The sequence below is a fragment of the Acomys minous genome (assembly GCF_964271855.1).
Source record: "Acomys minous genome assembly, chromosome: 6".
NCBI lineage: Eukaryota > Metazoa > Chordata > Mammalia > Rodentia > Muridae > Acomys > Acomys minous.
This window is the reverse complement of record NC_140487.1, coordinates 101,417,977-101,435,184: the sequence shown is the minus strand read 5'-3', so window position 1 is coordinate 101,435,184 and position 17,208 is coordinate 101,417,977. Positions and strand designations below refer to the sequence as shown.

The following is a 17,208-nucleotide window of genomic DNA, read 5'->3' as shown; positions in this document are numbered from 1 at the left end:
CCCCCTTCAGTCTGACCCTCCGTCCCCCCCCCCCCCTCCGCAAACCTGAGCATCCCAGCTCTCTGCTGCTTTTGAGAGTTGCTAGCTACGGGAGCATCCATGGGACTCACCTCCTTGATGAAGTTCATGAAACGGCCACCAAAACGCCAGGCCTTGTGCCGGTGGCACTGCAGGGAGTTCACGGTCATCTGCGGCGCTCGCTGGTAGCACACAGACACGATGTGGACTGCGTCGTAGAGCAGGGCTGCATCGGTCTGCAGAGGACACAGGCCTGTCTGAGCGTTGCTGCTGCGGCATCCCTGCTCCTGTCCCATCTGCCCCTCTCCCACTACAAGCTCAAGGTGTCCTGGGGAGGAAACAGGCCCTCAGGCCCAGAGGGGGAGCCCTGCCTTATTCCCGGAAGAGAGGCCAGCCAGCCTCAGTGGCCTTATTAGTCTGTGGATACCCCAGTACCACCCTCTTCTCTGAAGCTAAGGCTCTCTCTTCAGACCCTCTGCCTGACCCATTACCTAATCCCACCCTCTTCTTTCTCCTTTCTTGCCTTCCCAGCCTCACACCTGCCAGCCGCACCCCGAGTCCATGGTGTTTAGTTCGCTTCTCTGTAAGCCGTATTTAACCAGCCTGTGTCTCCATCAGAGGCTGCCCTTGGCATGGGACTGTTTGTTCATGGGGCTCTGGCTGATATAAGGCGAGTTACTGAGCTAGTTACCGAAGGGCCTCAGTAACTGGCAAGAAGAAAAGGCTAGATAGGATGAGGTCCAGGCTGGACTTGGAGTGTTATATGGGAGGAAGGAAGGACGGAAGGAGAAAAGGGACAAAGAAATGAAAGACAAGAAGGAAAGAGGGAGGGAGAGAGAGAGAGGGGAGGGTCCCTGGAGCCCATCTGTCCACCTGCCCACTGTACCATCATCACTCCATCCAACAGGCCCGACTCTGCCCGGGGAGCTGCCTGTAGCCTCTCCATGGACCACTTCTCCACAATGGCTGAGACATGGGGGTTGTCCACGTTGAGTATACGGAACCCAGTCAGGTTCACGCCTGAGTAGCGGTACGGCTCCAGGTCTAGTGCATAGAGATCCTGAAGAGAGAGGCTTGACATGGTTAAGGGGTGGCCCAGATCCCTCCCCTCTCACCCTTTGGCCCTGGGCATCCCTGGGCCTGAACTGCGGCTCCCTGAAGAGCCCTTTGCATGAAAGGTGACTGAAGTACCCATAGAGGACCGGACAGAGTCCACTCGGATCTCCTGGTACTGACCTCACATGCTGACTACGGAAGCCACCAGCCTGTTTCTTCGTCTACAAAATGGGGGATCGCTCCCCTTTACAGAAACCAGAGGAACCCTATAACTTTGTTTGGGAGGACCTTTGGGAGGTGCTGGGCCTAGGCATCTCCAAATGACACTGAAGAAAGCAGAATGGCCGGAGGATTTTTTTTTTCCCATCATAGACAGGTGAATGGGGTCAAAAAAAAAATCCTACTGCCTTTCCCCCTCATTCTTCTCCATGGCACAGGGCCTTTCACCCTGCCTCCTAGGAACAGCTGTTCAGAGGACTGTCCATGGTTAGGCCCCACGCAGCCTGGTAGATGGGAAGCCCTTGGCAGATAGCCCTGGAGAACAGGATAGAAAGCCTAGCCAACTCTGGCCCCTCTTGCAACCCCAGCTCTGGCCAATGGGCTTGAGAGGCAAGGTGCCAAGAGGCAGGGCAGTGGAAAAAGCCAGCTGCCCCTTAGCAGAGAATAGAGCATGTGGAAGGGTAGTTAGTCCTCACAGGAGCCACACAGAGCACCGGAGGTTCAAAACCACTCCAAACTTAAAGAGACACAAGAGAAACATCATGTGCTTTCAACTGGTGGAGCAGTTGCTTGCAGGTCACGGGGCGGGGGTGGGGGGGATGGGGGGGACAGGGGGGGGGCTTCTTAACTCTGCCGAGTTAGGAGCTGCTATTGATGCTAGTTAGAGCCCAAACTTTTGATTAACATGAGATTTGTGTCTAGCATGAAGGTCACCCCTAAGGCTGTGGTTTTATTGCTTTGGAGGAGATTAATCTATTTTGTATGTGACCTGGCTGCTCTACTCTATGGCCATTAAAACCTCGATTCTCCCCCTCAATTCCTCGAATGCTCTGTTTCACCACCCGGCTGTTCCCTCCTGACTTAGAATGTATCCAATCTACACTTACTTCAGACTAACGTCTTCATTTTCAAAGACAAATACTTGGACAATGTAGACTGGCTGCAGGCCAGGACTGGGGAAATCGCATCTCTTGTCTGTACTTTCCCGCTTCCCTTCACTGAGGTACCTTCCATCTTGAACCTGAAGCCCGCCCCTACCTCTACGCTTACCCCAGTGCGGCCTCAGATAATCAAAAGGGACACAGGCTGGAGACCACAGAGCAGACCTCACATAGTGCACGGGCGTCCTGTGGTCTCTGAGATGCTCCTTCGTGGTGTAAGACTCCTGCTTCCCCCATGTTTTCAGGAGGACCCTTTTTTTGGAAGGCACTGTGTGCATTCATCTCTCCTTTGCAGAGAAGAGGAGAGCTTGGAGTCCAGGCAAGAAAGTCTCATCCTGAGTTGCCCAAACAAATAGGGCCAAGTCCATGTCCATGGGCGTCTGCAGATTCGACCAACAGTCGAATACATATATATATAAATATATATATATATTTGCTCATCTTTAATTGAACATGTAGACTTTCTTCCTCACCACAGTCCCCTAACAATACAGCAAACTACACAGCCTTTACATTTCACCGGGTATTGTACATTACCTAGAGTTGGTTTAAGGGAGATAAGAGCATACATTAGTAATATGTAAATGTGATGCAATTTGATCCAAGAGACTTGAGCATTGTGCAGTCTAGTTTTATGTCAACTTGACACAAAACTAGAATTATCTGAGAAGAGGGCACCACAGTTGAAAAAAAAATGCCTCCATAAGATTGGTCTGCAGGCAAGTCTGTGGGGGTACTGTCATGAGTAATGATTGATGTGGGAGGGCCCAGCCCACAGTGGATGGCGCCACCCCTTGGGCGGGTGGTCCTAGGTTTTGTAAGAAAGCAGGCTGAGCAAGCCTTGAGGGAGCAAGCCAGTAGGCAGCACCCCTCCATGGCCCCTGCATCAGCTCCTGCCTCCGGGTTCCTGTCCGGCTTGAGTTCCTGCCCTGACTTCCTTCTACAATGGACCGTGATACAGAAGTGTGAGTGCAACAAACCCTTTCCTTCCCAAGTTCCTTTTGGTCATGGTTTTCATCACAGCAACAGAAACCCTAACTATGACAAGCATCTATAGAAGTTACTACCCAAGGGGGTCCTGGAGCCAACCCCTTGTGACTACTATGATTACCAAGACCACTGTATGGCCTTGTGCCTCTAGGCCAGTGTTTAGGATGGGGAGGAGGGTGGGTAAGAGCAGGAGGAAGTAGGGAAGGGAGTCAACAATAGGATGGCCAGAGTGTATCTAAATGGTACCAATCTCGGTGAGAGTGAGCGTGGGGACTATCACACATTTTAACTTTCTTTCTTTTCTTTGTTTTGTTTGTTAGTTTAGTTTAGTTTAGTTTTTCAAGACAGGGTTTCTTTGTGTAACAGCTCTGGCTATCTTGGACTCGCTTTGTAGACCAGCCTGGCCTTGAACTCACAGCTCCACTTGCCTCTGCCTCCCGAGTGCTGGGATTAAAGGTGTGCGCCACCACTCTCGGCCACATTTTAACTTTCTTAGCAACTTTCTTTCTCACTTCATAAGTGAGGAAAGAGCACTGGGGTGGGGGCAGCTTACAGGAGAGGTAAGCGAGCCCCAAGGACTCTGCTTCAAGAGGCGGTGAGTTGGTCAGACAAAGAAGGCTTCTGAAGGACGTGGGCTGACTTTCTGGCCTGCAGTCCACTGGCTCACCCTCCATACTATGAAGCCTAAAGGTCCTCACTGAGGCCCAGCACCATGCTCCTAGACTTCCCAGCCCACAGAACTGGGAGCTAAAGAAACTCTTGTTGTCTGTGGCATACCCGGGATGTGGCATTTTTTCACATTGCCTGCTCAGAAAACAAAACAAAACAAAAAAAACCCAAAAAACAAAAAACAAAACAAAACAAACAAACAAACAAACAAAAACAGGCAAACTCCTTAACCTAGATCAGAAACTCTATGCCTGCATCTTGCCTTCTTGTACCTATCCCTAGGTTACACGTCATAAAGGCTGCACTATCTCAGTCTTGTTCTCCTTTCCCTAGTTTCTCATCCTAAGCTAGATGCTACTGTACATATCCCAACCGCTGGACCAGTTTAGCTCAGAGTGTCTGTGGGCTGCTCTCTTAGACTGAGACAAGCATCTTCTTCCTGGAAGCTTCCCTTGGTTGTTCCTTTTCATACACAAGTCCTATCAAAGACCTGGCTCTGATCTTGAGACCGCCCACTCCCCCCGCAGGTTTTCATCCTAACAGGTAGCGACTGTTAAGGTCTGGGGGACTGACATCTCTACGAGCTCCTAAGCATCCTTGACCCCTATGTGGAAAGAAGGGTCAGCCTGGCTAGTCACTTCTGAGTGTTTAAATATTTACCTCCCCCTTGGAGGAGGGTCTCTGTGAGGATGTAAGCTGGGTGTAGCTTGGTGAACTGCCTGGGAAGGAGGGTGAGCCCCTCATGGGAGTTTGCTTTCAAGATCCAGACCCAGGAGACCCTTTCCAGGAGGGGGTAGAGAGCTAAGAAAGATTTTTTTTTTTGCTTCGCAGTGGTGTATGCAAGTTTGGGGCTGGAGTTGAGCTTCTGGGACCATGGCCTTCTGGGACAGTTACCACCTTCACCCTTGTCAGCATGGGGCTCTGCCTCTTCCCAGTGTCAATGCTGAGACTTGACAGATGATAAAACAGTAGCCTTCCCAGGGCCTCTGACTCAGTATGAAGTCAGATATTTCTACTTGGGTGGGGTGCAGTGGTTTCTCAACCTGTGGGTCTTTACCCTTATAGGGATCATATCTCAGATATCCTGCATATCAAGTATTTAGGTTATGATTCAAAACAGTAGCAAATTTACAGTTAAGAAGTAGCAATGGAATAAATTTTATGGTGTTGTATGTGTGTGTGTGGGGTGTCTGTACTAAAGGATCACAGAGTTAGAAAAGTGGACAAGCACTAGTGGGGAGGCTTGTGTGCTGGTGAAGCCGCCTTCCCTGGTCACCAGCTGCAGCATTTGATCTGCCAAGACAGCCACAGCCTGCAGGTGCTTGCTGGGTGCTTTTTCCATGGCCACGACCAAAATCCCTGACAGAAGAGTTCGAAGGAAGAAAGGCTTACGGTATTTCAGCTCACAGTTTCAGACAGTTTCAGCCCATCATAGGAGAGCCGATGGAAAAGCAGTTGACACCACCACAGAGGTGGGGGTGTGTTGAAACACTGTTCCTACCATGGTGGACCAGGAAGCAGAAGGAGCGACAGGAACCAGGAGCTATGTATGACCTTGACGTCTCTATTCATAGCAGCTGGCCCTACCTCCTTTGGTCCTAGAGCCCCACAAAATACTGCCACCAGCTATGGAGCAAGCACCCAACCATGAGCTGAGGCAGTCGGAGGACATTCTAGATTTAAGTCATAATAAGTTCTTGTGTTACTTCCCTTCATGCCATTCTCTGGTCTGGGCTTCTCTCAAAGCTCCCTATGGCTACTGACACAGAGTAGCCCCCGTCCCTGTGGCATGAGGGCAGTGACATTGAGGAGCTGGTGAAAGAAGCCTCTTTGTCCAGCTCCTGCTATTGTGTTTTTTGTTCAAACTGCCCCGGGCCAAGACCCTAAGTGCTCAACACGGTGAACTGTGGGTAACTTTGCAGCTTGGCAAAAAGTTGCATTTCCGATGCCAAATGTTGACACACTGAATTCAGTGTCGACTGGGGACCTTTTAGAAACATTCAGCATAACATAATAGACTAATTCATTAGCACCCCATGGGTCTGAATGGGAAGAAGCCGATGCTCGGAAAACATGGCCTAAAGGAACGACAGATGAAAATATCTTTCCCATGATGTAACTGTTATTGCCGGGAAGTGGCATTAATTGTGATTGCTTATCTATTAATTTATTATAATTCTTTCTTTCTTTTTTTTTTTTTCCACCTCCAGGCTCTTACCTACACATGACATGCACCAGGGGCTCAGCTGGGGCTGATTAGCACAGGGTTATCTGGGAATGGCTCAAAGCTGGCTGACATCGATAATGGCAGCTGGGGTAATTAAAATGTCTTCTGTGTGGGGGAAGCAGACTTTGGAGAAATTTTTCGAGGGGAAGGGTTGATGGTGTGCATGTCCTAAGATAAATGCCAAATACCATTGCCCTTCCCAATATTGCTGCCACTGACCAATGGACATGAAAGGGATGAGGCATGAGAAGCCCTGAGCTAACAAGGCTGGAAGATGCTGAAGCTGGCAACAGGCTGTGATCAGGGAGGAGGACCGACGGGGACACACAGTGGATGCTCTCATACATGGAGGCTCCTGGGGTTGCCATGAAAGACACTCAGTACACACTCCACCATAAAGCTGTCTGCTATATTGTGGAGGCCACATCTCCCTGTAAGGGCCTGGTCACCTATGCCTCAGAAATGGGCAGGAGGAAGAACAATGTCCTGGAATGGCCACAGGGCAAGACCCAGAGTGAGAACTAAGCCACTATCCCTGGTTTGTTTGTTTTTTGGGGGGGGGTGTTGTTGTTGATGTTTTGTTTTTTGTTTTTGTGAGACTCTGGGCAAGTCATTGGATCTCTCAGATGCCATTTTCCCCCCCACCAGTTGGTATGGAGCAGAAAGCACACCCTCTCCTGGTGGCCTGGAAGGGAAAGTCAGAGGATGCAGGCAAAAGGCTCAAGTGTGGATGCTGCTGGGATTCATGAAGGCTCTGTTTACCCTATTAGTGTCAATCATCATGCTGGACCATTATGGACAAACATCAGGAAGAGTCGAACTTGCCGGAGGGGGCTGGGGACACTGCAGTGACAACTGTTGTTGGCAGAGGGCTTGGCAGCCGGAAAGCGTGAGCTGGGAAAATCCCTGCTGTCTGCTTGTTGCTGGGTCATCTCTCTCTGAGCCTTAGTTTCCACTTTTATGGGGAAATGGGAGAGTTGCAGCTCCCTTGAGATTTGTTTTGAGGGATGGAGGACACACAGGAAGAAAAAGCAGGAGGTGCTCAGTGAGTTTGACACTTAGATGGCAGTAAATACCAAGTGTTGTACTAAGCACCTCGCCACTGTCAACGCTTTGTGCACTCATCCTATCGAGTGACACTGCTATTGTCTTGTTTTACGAATACAGGCATGAGGAAAAGAGAGGGGAGGTACCTTGCCTAAGGAAGTGAAGCATCTTTTTTGGTGGTGGTGGGTGTGTGCATGTATGTGACTGGTGTGTGTATGGTGTGTATACACACATCTGTACAGAGACCAGAGGAAGATGTTGGGTGTTCTGATCTGTCACTGGGGTCTCTTGGAGCCGGGAAGCCCTCAGGAATCTCCTGTCTCCATGCACTTACAGCCACAGCTGAGGGGCTAAGTGTGCGCAGCCACACCCAGCTTTTTAATGAGGGTTCCGGGGATTTGAACTCAGTTTTCTCCCAAGCTTGAGCAGCAAGTGCTCTTAACCACTGCGCCAGCCCTCACCCTCCAAAGTGAAGTATCTTAATCCCAACCAGAGACACCAGAGTCCGTGGTCTTAACTGCCTGCTGCAAGTGATGAGGGTGAGTACTGATCTTGCTGATTACAGACTAATTTGCATGGCTGCCCTTCATCCCACTCAGGCATCACAGAGCACCTGCTGTGAGCTAGGCGCTCCGCAGCCTTGCTCACAGAAGGAAGTTGCAGAGCTTGTGTGTGAGCTGTGCGTCGGGTCCATCTCTGTTGGTCCTCCCAGCTCAGAGGCGGGGATCTCAGCATTTGTTGATGGCCATTGGGTAAACAAACAGATGCATTAAGGAAGCAAAGCCTAGGACGAGAGTGGGCACAGCGTGGGGATAGACGAGAAGTCTGGGATGCTAGTATGCTTTTTCTGAGACCTTTGATCTTGACCTCCATGGAAAACGACATCACTTTAGAAGGCACATGGACCATGAGAGGTGCTGCCAGCTCTAGTCTTGGTCTGGAACGCTGACAGGGATTCAGTCCCTTGCTCTAAGCCCTGAGTGTCTTTCTAGGACACAAAGTAGCAGAAAGTGACTAGGGTGATGTGGGCCCTTTGGGAGAAAGTGCCTGGTCTCAGTCCTCAGTTTTCAGGGTCCCTGTCTCCCCTTGGTACTTTTTATCAGGTCTGATTTGTAGCCACGAGGATGGGCAAGGTGGCCCTGAGCTCTGCATGGGCACAGGGTGCCGTGGGCGGAGGGTGTGTGACAATCAGAGTATGCTGGTGACTATTCTGTACTGGAGAGCACAGCAGTGCTGGCAGCAGTGGCCCGTTACTGTGGTATAAGTCTCACACTGGCCAACTGCAAGTTAAGAGTACAACGTGGAGCTGTGAGAACATGGCTGATTCTCTGACTCCAGTGGGAACCAGCTCCAACCCATCGCTGAAGAGCTAACCTGCCTTCCGGCCTTTGTGTACATGGTTCCTTCTGTGTGGAATACCCTCCCTTCTCCCCCAACCATTGGTGAGCTCTTATTGGTCCTTCAAGGCCTAGCTCAAGCGCAGGCTTTTCTAGAAAGCCTGCCTCAAACTTCCCACCTCCTATCAGCCTTACAACTCTGAACATCTCCTTATGCTGTGCCCCATGGCTGGCTGGCTGCCTGAGGTCACAGGCCAGCTGTATCGGAGCCAGATGTATAGAGGAAGACAGAATTGCCTGCTAGGTCCTGATGCTGGGTAAAGAATGGTGACCGGTGAGCTATAAATGAACAAAAATCATCCAGAGGATTCTAGGGCTGCAGGGGGGTACGGCTGCCAGTCCCTGAATGGGGGTGGCAGGGAGGGAGGGTGAGGCTGGCTCCAAGGCCTGGTGCCCTCTTTGGCACAGGACGCCATGATTCTGCTGATCTCAGACCACAGCTAATTATTCTAATGGGTTTAAATGGCCCTAAATGTGTTCAGAGTTTGGACAGGATCCATCTGGAGGCAGCAGGTGGGCTGGCCCCAGTGAGCGCAAGGGGCTGACTTTCAGCATGCACAGTGCAGGATCTAAGGTGGTCATTCCAGGTATGATGAGAGGCCTTTGACAGGGGTGGGAGGGAGGGCAGTCTCTGCACCACCAAGCTCTCCATCAACCAAGCTCTGCTCTCACCCCTGAGCCTGATCAACTTACTAGACCCCCCCAAGGAGGTAGAAGCCCATTTTGCAGAGGAAGAAACCAAGGCGCAGATGGCTGGTGACTTACCCAGGCGGCCCCACACTAGTCCACAGAGAAGCTGTTCTTTACTCTGGCTCCAGAGCCTGTGCCCATGGCTTTTCCAAAGTAAGCAGGTCACAGAGATATCGCCGTGATCTCACCTGGAGCCACACCTACAGCCTTAAGAAGGCTTGGGTCTCCTCCAACTAGAACACTTGCCCCCAGCAGGCTGGTCCCGAGCCCAGCTCAAGTAACCTTCATTGGAGGAGATCCCACCCTTGCCCCCAGGACCCAGAGGTACGTTACCAGAGTGGTGAAGATGAAGTGGTAGTATTCCGTCATCATGCCCATGGCCATGGCCTGTGGGGAAGCAGAGTGTCAGCTCGCAGCATGGAACGGGATCCCTGGCAGCCCCCTGCTCACCAGGGGCAGGAGCGGGGGAGGCAGGGGACAGGACAGGCTGAGGGCTGTGTGGGACTATCTGCTCAGAGCTTGGGTAGGACACAGACCCACTGGCATACAGCAACAGGATCTCACTGCACTGTGTAGCAAACTCACCTGGGGGAAGTTTCCAGTGTTTTGGAGTCATAAGTCTCCAAAAGACCCCGGGGTCTGCAGGGCAGCGGGGAGATGCCCAGCGGTCTGGATTTTCTGTCAGTGTCTCTGGGCCTGTCACTCTGACATGCTGACAGAAACCTGGGCTGCCTCAAGAGCCTCGCTCTATGTAGTTGAGCTCCCTGAGCCAGCGAGGCCTGAGGGGGATGTCCTTAGCATGAGTGTCCCCCAGGAGCAATGAAACCTCCATGCTTCCCTGATACCGTCAGGCCACACAGCATACCCCGCGCTCCTCTGGGGTTACTGCACAGCAGCACGAGGTCTCTGGGTGATATATCTGTGTGTTTTATGAGAAGCCTGTAATCTGTAACACTAATGACTGTAATGCATTTTCTACAGAGTTCCTCAGAAACCAGGGCCCACCAAGGGCTCTGGAGGAAAATGCCACAGGGTTAAACACACCTTGAATTTACGCATCATCTCTGTCACCCTCATCCGAGCCATGAGGGCTGGGAGGAGCTGGGAAAGGCCGCAACCTCCTTTAAACTGTTTTGAGCTCAGCCTAGGGTCCTCATCTCAACTCTAGATGCTTGCTAGCCTGCCGGACATGGCTCTAATCTGAACTCCCAGCTGGATGACCCCAGGCCTACTGCTCTCCCTTGAGCCACGGTTTCTTCACCTGTCACCTGTAATAATAATCCCTGCCTTTGCAGGGCCAACGGGGAGGAACAAATACCTGCCGAGTGACTCTTCAGTAAGCCAGTGTTATGACTGGCATCCCGCTACACATGCAGGGAAGAGAGGGGAAGCCCCCGGACAGTGGAGGTTACAGGATTTCCGCATCGGGGTTCTCCACAGGGACCGGAGGGTCTCCCCAGGCCCAATGCCAGCTCTGTGCCAGGAACACCATCTCTGCTGTCCTGTCTCACTGATGTCCCAGAGCTGTCTGAGGTGGGATTATGAATGAACTCTGTCCACAGAGGAGATGGTGGTGACACCCTTCTGTAACATGGAAGGCAGGACAATAGGGGAGAAAAATCTCTTCCTACCCCTTAGGCAGGGCCTCATGTATCCCCAGCTGGCCTTGAACTTGTAGTATAGGTAAAGATGGTATTGAATTTTTGAATCTCCTGCTTCTATGTCCAACTACTGAGATTACAGGCATGAGCCACCCTATGTGGATTACGTGGTGCAGGGGATTGAACTGGGGGCTTGGGGCCTCCTGTGTTCTATGTAAGCGCTCTACCAATTGAGTGATATCCCCAGGACACAGATGCTCTTTGTGTCTCTCTTAACACCTCACATCATTATGTAGCCTAGACTGGCTTTGAACTCATCATCCTCTTGCTTTCGTTGTCAGCATGAACCGTGTTTGGGAATGGAGGAGACCTTCCAGTCTGGAGAACCATTCTTCCCTTCGACCATCATGGCAAAGCATCTGCACATTGTTGAAAGAGCAGTATCCCAGTCTTAGGGAGTAACAACAGTGCCTGCCCTGGCTATAGGAATTAGTTACTGGGAGAGGCAGTGAGGCATCTGGGCACTGTACTAGGAAGCCAAGGCCCTCCGTGGGGTGTGCCTTCCTCCCATGACCACCAGCGCTCTGTTCTCACGCCTCTTGGCAGCCTGGTGGAGGTGAGCTAGAAAGCAGTGTTAATACTGGGACAGTCTGAATACTAGGACATGGCCCGGGCCAGATCATACATCAACACAACTGGGGTAAATGCACCATTATACTGCGGGTGCATCTGAGGCACAGAGAGCCATGGTGGCCCCCAAGGCCGTACAGCCAGCTGGAGAGACAGGGAGGATGCTTTGAGGTCCCCTGAGAAAGGGGAGGTAGAGCCATGGCAGGTTCCCCAGCCAAACCCCTGCACACGCAGCTTGGCTAGCGCTCACCCACCTACCTGCTTGAGGATCTGGGCTGCCATGGTGTGGCTGCAGTCGAAGATGATGCGGAACTCCCGGCCTCGCTTCATCTCCTTGAGCAAGGGGCGTGAGTCATCCGAATCGATGGGGAGCTGGCGAATCTTCAGGCGGATGTTGTACCTGGATGGGGCCATGATGAGTTCCTGCAGCCGGATGAGACCTGAGGGGCCCGGGGGACACAGAAGACACACATGTACATACGTGCACAGACCATCTCAGGCACATGCCTCCGTGAAGCCTTCCTTGTTTGCTCCATTCAGGAATGTTTCCCTACCCTCAAGCACGCCCCTAATATCTACACCAGCTTGCGGGGGTGGGGGGGCCCTCTTCCCTTAGCCTCCTCTGCCTGGCCCCCACTCCCCACCTACTCAGCCATGACTAGAGCCCCAAAGCACCCTGCCCAGAGCCTTGACACTTAGGGAGTTCTCAAGCAACTTACCTGTAATTGGATAGACTTACTGTTTTCCTCCCCGCCCCACACACTGAAAAAAAAAAAAAATAACATCTCTCCTCCACCTTGGTATTTTGTAAAGCCACTTAATCTGGGGACTTCCAGGGGAAAACGGAATGTCACTTCCTGGAGACAAATGGCTTGCTTAGGTCTAATTAAGTTCATTTCCTTGCCTGTTTCAAGCTCCACTCTTGCCGACTCCTCTGTGGATTCTGGGAGGGAAGCTGCTGCTTGCTGCTCTCCAGTGCCCCTACCCAGGCTCACCGTGGAGGGAGGGGCTGAGCCAGCAGGTGCACGCTCCCTCCCTGCATTGTGCCCTCAGCTTAGACACTGCGGCTACACATGGCTCACACACCCTTATTCCACACCCAGCCATGCCCCCTCCCCCCTCCCCCAGCCACGCACTTATTTTCCTGTGAAATCCATGCCAGCTCTGGGAACAAAGAGCATGACCCCCACCTGGCCAACCAGTGAGCACATCCTCTGGGAAGAGGACCACAGAGTGGTGGGAGGGGGTGGGGTGGGGGGGGTAGGGGGGGCGCACCTGGGGCTCGGTGATTAACTAGTGCCAGGCAAGAAACAACTCTTTTTGTGCAAGTAAGGCCGGTTAAGTCTAGGGTCACCACATATGACCAGAGATAGGATCTATGAGGGCAGATGTCAGAGAAGATGAAGAGAGGAGAAAGAATGCCCCGAGGACACTTGTTTGAACCTCTGGGTCAAAGGGTACCGTAAAGTGATGTGGTCTTCTAAGGTCTTAGTAAAATAAGAATTACACACACATCTCTGTGTTTCTTACACTAATGTGCATTGAATTAACGGGGGTTTTTTGTTTGTTTGTTTTTCGAGACAGGGTTTCTCTGTGTAGCCTTGGCTATCCTGAACTCACTTTGTAGACACCAGGCTGGCCTCGAACTCACAGTGATCCGCCTGCCTCTGCCTCCCGAGCCTGTTACAGTGTTTCCTATCTGGGAAGCGTCTCCTCACTTTGACATTCAACTCTAGAATCCTTCCAATGGGATCCCAGCTTCCCAAGTAGTCCCTAGTGCCCAGCTAAGTCTGCCCATCCTCCCTTTCCTGGGGGATGGCTTCTGCTAGCCTCCTGTGCCACAGAAACTAACCAAACCTCCCAAAGAGCTCTCTGGACGCGCAGGTAGAACTCTGACTCAACACAGGCCTCTGAGCTCCTACATCATCCTAGATGAGGGAGGGGACCTGAAGACCTCAGCAAAGGAGGGGCCATAAATGATCCCTGTCACACCCAGAAGCCTAACTTCTCCAGTAGTTCTGGGTTCTTCCAGTGTTTCCGCTGGCCTCTCACATCCGTTACCTGGACGCCTGGACGCCCTCCATGCACACTTAACTCCTGCCCAGCCGTTCTTCTGACCCGCTTCAGCATTAGCAGGCCCGTGGGCTCTGGAGACCCAGATCATGAGGACAGGGACAGGTTGGATGCTGGAGCAGAAGCCACTTGGGCCGGCTTGTCAGCCAAGCACATCGCCCCGTGCAAAGCACAATGACCCACATTCTCCAGGAGCAAATGTCAGACTTCTTTCCCATCAGTGTAGTCCCCAAGGAGACTGAGGCTCCTTCCGGCCCACCTCCAGCGGACCGGGCTGTCTGTGTTTGCCTGAGACAGAGCTTCCCTTTGCCTGCCTCCTTAATCAATCCCTCCAAGAATATCCACACTGAATCACGGTTATTGGAATAGCTTTTTTTTTTTCACTTACGAAGCACTTTTGTGCTCATACCCCGCATTTAACCATCTCTTTCCAGATCCTGGGAGGCACACAGAACAGGAACCTTAGAGCTGGTGGGACAGATAAGGCATCTGGGGTGGGGGGGGGGCGGGCGCACGCACGGAGGTTAAGGGAGCACCCTTAATTTTGAACCAGGCCACAGATGGGATCAGGTTTTGAGCCGCAGTGTTTTGCATTCTAGGCAGAAGAGACCGTTTTCTTCACCCCAAGGCTCTTTTCCTCTCTAAACCTTTCCCTTTCAGCCATGGCAGGAGTTTTGTGCACAGATTGGATTAGGAAGACGGAAACATGGCACAGCTCAAAGGTCACCTCCTCCACAGGCACTCTCCTTGAGGCTACTACCGTGAAAAGGATACGCCACACTCCTCGCCCCATACCCTTTGCAGGGAGCTGGCCAGTGCCCGCCCGCCCACCAGGCTCAACATTGTTGTTCGGTTTGGTCAGTGCTGTATTAGCAGGCATGGTGGATCTCCATCCTGGCTGATTCTCTTGCTCCTTGGCCATAGTTAGAACAACAATGCCTGGATGAGCCTGCTGCTGGAGGACAGAAACACATGGAAGAGAGCCAAGGCCAGCCTAGAGCTACCAGCAGGCGGGCAAGGAAGCCAGCTGAAACCAAAGAAGCAGCTGGCCAGGCCCAGTAAGCCGCTGACCTTGTGGACTCAGGAGCTAAAGAAATGTTTGCTGTTTTAGGCCACTGGATTCTGGGGGTGGTGGCTTGTCACATAGCTTATTGCAGAGAAGGCTACCAGAACGCATCCTCAGCTGGCATGCCGAAAGGAGTGTGGCAATGTGCCAGTCCCCATGACTGGTGAGAGCCAGTCAGTGGCCATCTTACTCCCATTTGACAGTGCCTAGGAGTAGTAGGTACAGGCTTCATGAGCTGTACAAGACTGTCTTCTAGAAGGTTCAGAGACAGACCTTTCTTGTTGATAAGGGGTATGAGTCACTTTAAGACAAATTCCTCTGTCTCCTTCCAGCTTGGGGTGTCGGCATCCGAAATAATGTCTGGAGCTGCAGCCACACTACCATGTCAAGGAGGAGAAGGACAAGAGGAGTCTAACAAAACACTAGAAAAGAGCCGGGCGTGGTGGCGCACGCCTTTAATCCCAGCGCTCAGGAGGCAAAGGCAGGCAGATCGCTGTGAGTTCGAGGCCAGCCTGGTCTACAGAAGGGAGTCCACGACAGCTGAGGCTACACAGAGAAACCCTGTCTTGAGAAACCAAAAACCAAAACAAAATAAAACAAGAGCAAAAACAAAATCCTAGAAAGGTCCAGCCCACTCCCCCTATCCACAAGAAAACAAAGTGGCAATTACTTGAATTGATTTGAGTTGGATTTTGCCCCGTTAGTTAAAATGTGGACACAACCTTGGCACACACATAGCCAGAGCTTACTGAGCACACTTTGCTTCCCACCCGGGGGTGGTCTAGCCTGGTGAAATGTCTTCATCGGAGGAGTCCAGCTTCTGCTTCCTGCTATCTATTTTCAATGTTGTATTATTATTCAGTGCTGCTCTGACTCATAGAACCCATTGTCTTCTTGACCAAAGCCCATCTCTCATTGCCTCTGCCATAAGTACTTTTTAAACTGAACTAAATTGAGACAAATTGAAAATCAAACTAAATTAAATGCTAATGAAATATTGCAAGAAAAAGTACATTAGGCACCGGGAAGCTGAAGAAATGAAGGCATGGTCATCCCGTGGTTTTATGAATGGTTAATCAGATTACAGAAGAGTGGGGGTGCTGGGAGTGCATCCCCGTGGTAAAGCGATGGCCTAGTATGTACAAGGTTTGATTTCTAGCATCTTGTACAGAAACAGAGTGAAGGAAATGGTACCATCTAGAGGTCACTGGCAATTTCCGGCCATCAGAGCCGAGGACCAAGCGACATGGGTTTGTGAGTAGAGCAAAGGGATCAAAGTCAGTAAGTTCCAAGCTTAAGCATCAGCTTCGAGCAGCACCACTAGCATGCTGCCTGTCATCCTGGCACATCTCCTTGTAAAGCCTTGCCTTCCCACCTCACGCAGCCTGCAGGCCCTGCACCCCTGGACAATGGTTCAAGCCAGCATCTGCTCTGCCCACTCTACCTGCGACACTACAGCTGTCCTGTCCACATCTGTTTCTTCCCTTCCATTTGGCTCCCAAGTTCTCTTCTGAGCAACCCCTTGAAGTAAAGCCGTAACCTCCTTTGCTCCTGTGGGGACCATCCGTCCTCCCCTGCACCCCCCCCCCATCCCTCACACCATCCCCCAGCCTGTTGCTGTTCTTCCAGCCCTCCTGGCACGATGCACTCTGGGGTGTCTGCTGAAACTCGGCTTTCATTATTCCAAGGCTACGCTTTAGAGCGCTCAGTGGTGCTCGCTTACACCCAACATAGTCTGAGGCCTGAGGCCGGGTGCCAGACCTGCACAGCCAGGCGAATCCAGTCTGTCTCACTTTCCCTGCTCACACTCCATACTCAATCCTCTTCCCAGGCGGGCTGGCATCTCCACAACATTGTCCCACCTCCTCTGCTCTCCTCACACGGTTCCTTCCACCTGCTCTGCCCAAACATGCCCTATCTTGTCTTTCTGCCCTTCTATCTTCAAGAAGCCAGGACAGAGCTCCGTCTTCTTTTGGTGAATCAGCACCCGCTAGCCAAGGCCACAAAGCTCTGTCCCCACCTAGGTATATGACGCTCTTACTATTTGTCCTTGTCACTTGATCCTCCACTCCAATGGCCACGAGTTACCAGTGCCCTATAGCTGGACACCCATGTTGCCTGTGGAGCATCCCATGGTGACAGAGACTCGAGCTGGGATCTCAGGGGTGGTTTTTGAGAACTGCTGGGAACTCTATAGCTGTTTATAGAACTCTAAGATGGACAAACAGCATCCGGATTCATCCTGCCCATGGGCTTCCAACCTCCTATCCCACCCCCCACCCCCCATTAGGAAGGAGGTAATCAAGAGCTAACATGGAGTTGCAGGTAGCTGAGAGCCGGAGGGCTTTTCAATACTAGATGCTCTACCTGCTGACACACATGGAAAGAGCCAAACCAGACGGGTTAAGTGACTTGCCAAGGTCGCTGTCTCTGAAGAGGCTCGGCTAAAAATTGTGTTGAGATTCAAGTCTTTGGAAAGAAGTGGCAGGGGTGGGGGTGGGGGCACTATCTCTGTGCTGGATGACAGTGCTGGCCTTGGGCTCCGACAGACCTGTGGGATGGTGCAGGCTGTGGTACTAGCTGG

General features: G+C 51.8%; 1 protein-coding gene across 1 annotated transcript in view; it reads right to left on the bottom strand.

The window, feature by feature from the left end:
- Positions 1-17,208, bottom strand: part of GRIK3 (glutamate ionotropic receptor kainate type subunit 3) — a 220,954-nt gene that overhangs the window by 59,170 nt on the left and 144,576 nt on the right. Inside the window, exons 4-7 of the mRNA XM_084786254.1 lie at positions 11,744-11,925; positions 9,588-9,641; positions 905-1,078; positions 111-254 (exon numbers count right to left, since the gene is read on the bottom strand). Of these exons, the coding sequence (XP_084642380.1) occupies positions 111-254; positions 905-1,078; positions 9,588-9,641; positions 11,744-11,925 (554 nt within the window). The remainder of the gene's footprint in view (positions 1-110; positions 255-904; positions 1,079-9,587; positions 9,642-11,743; positions 11,926-17,208) is intronic.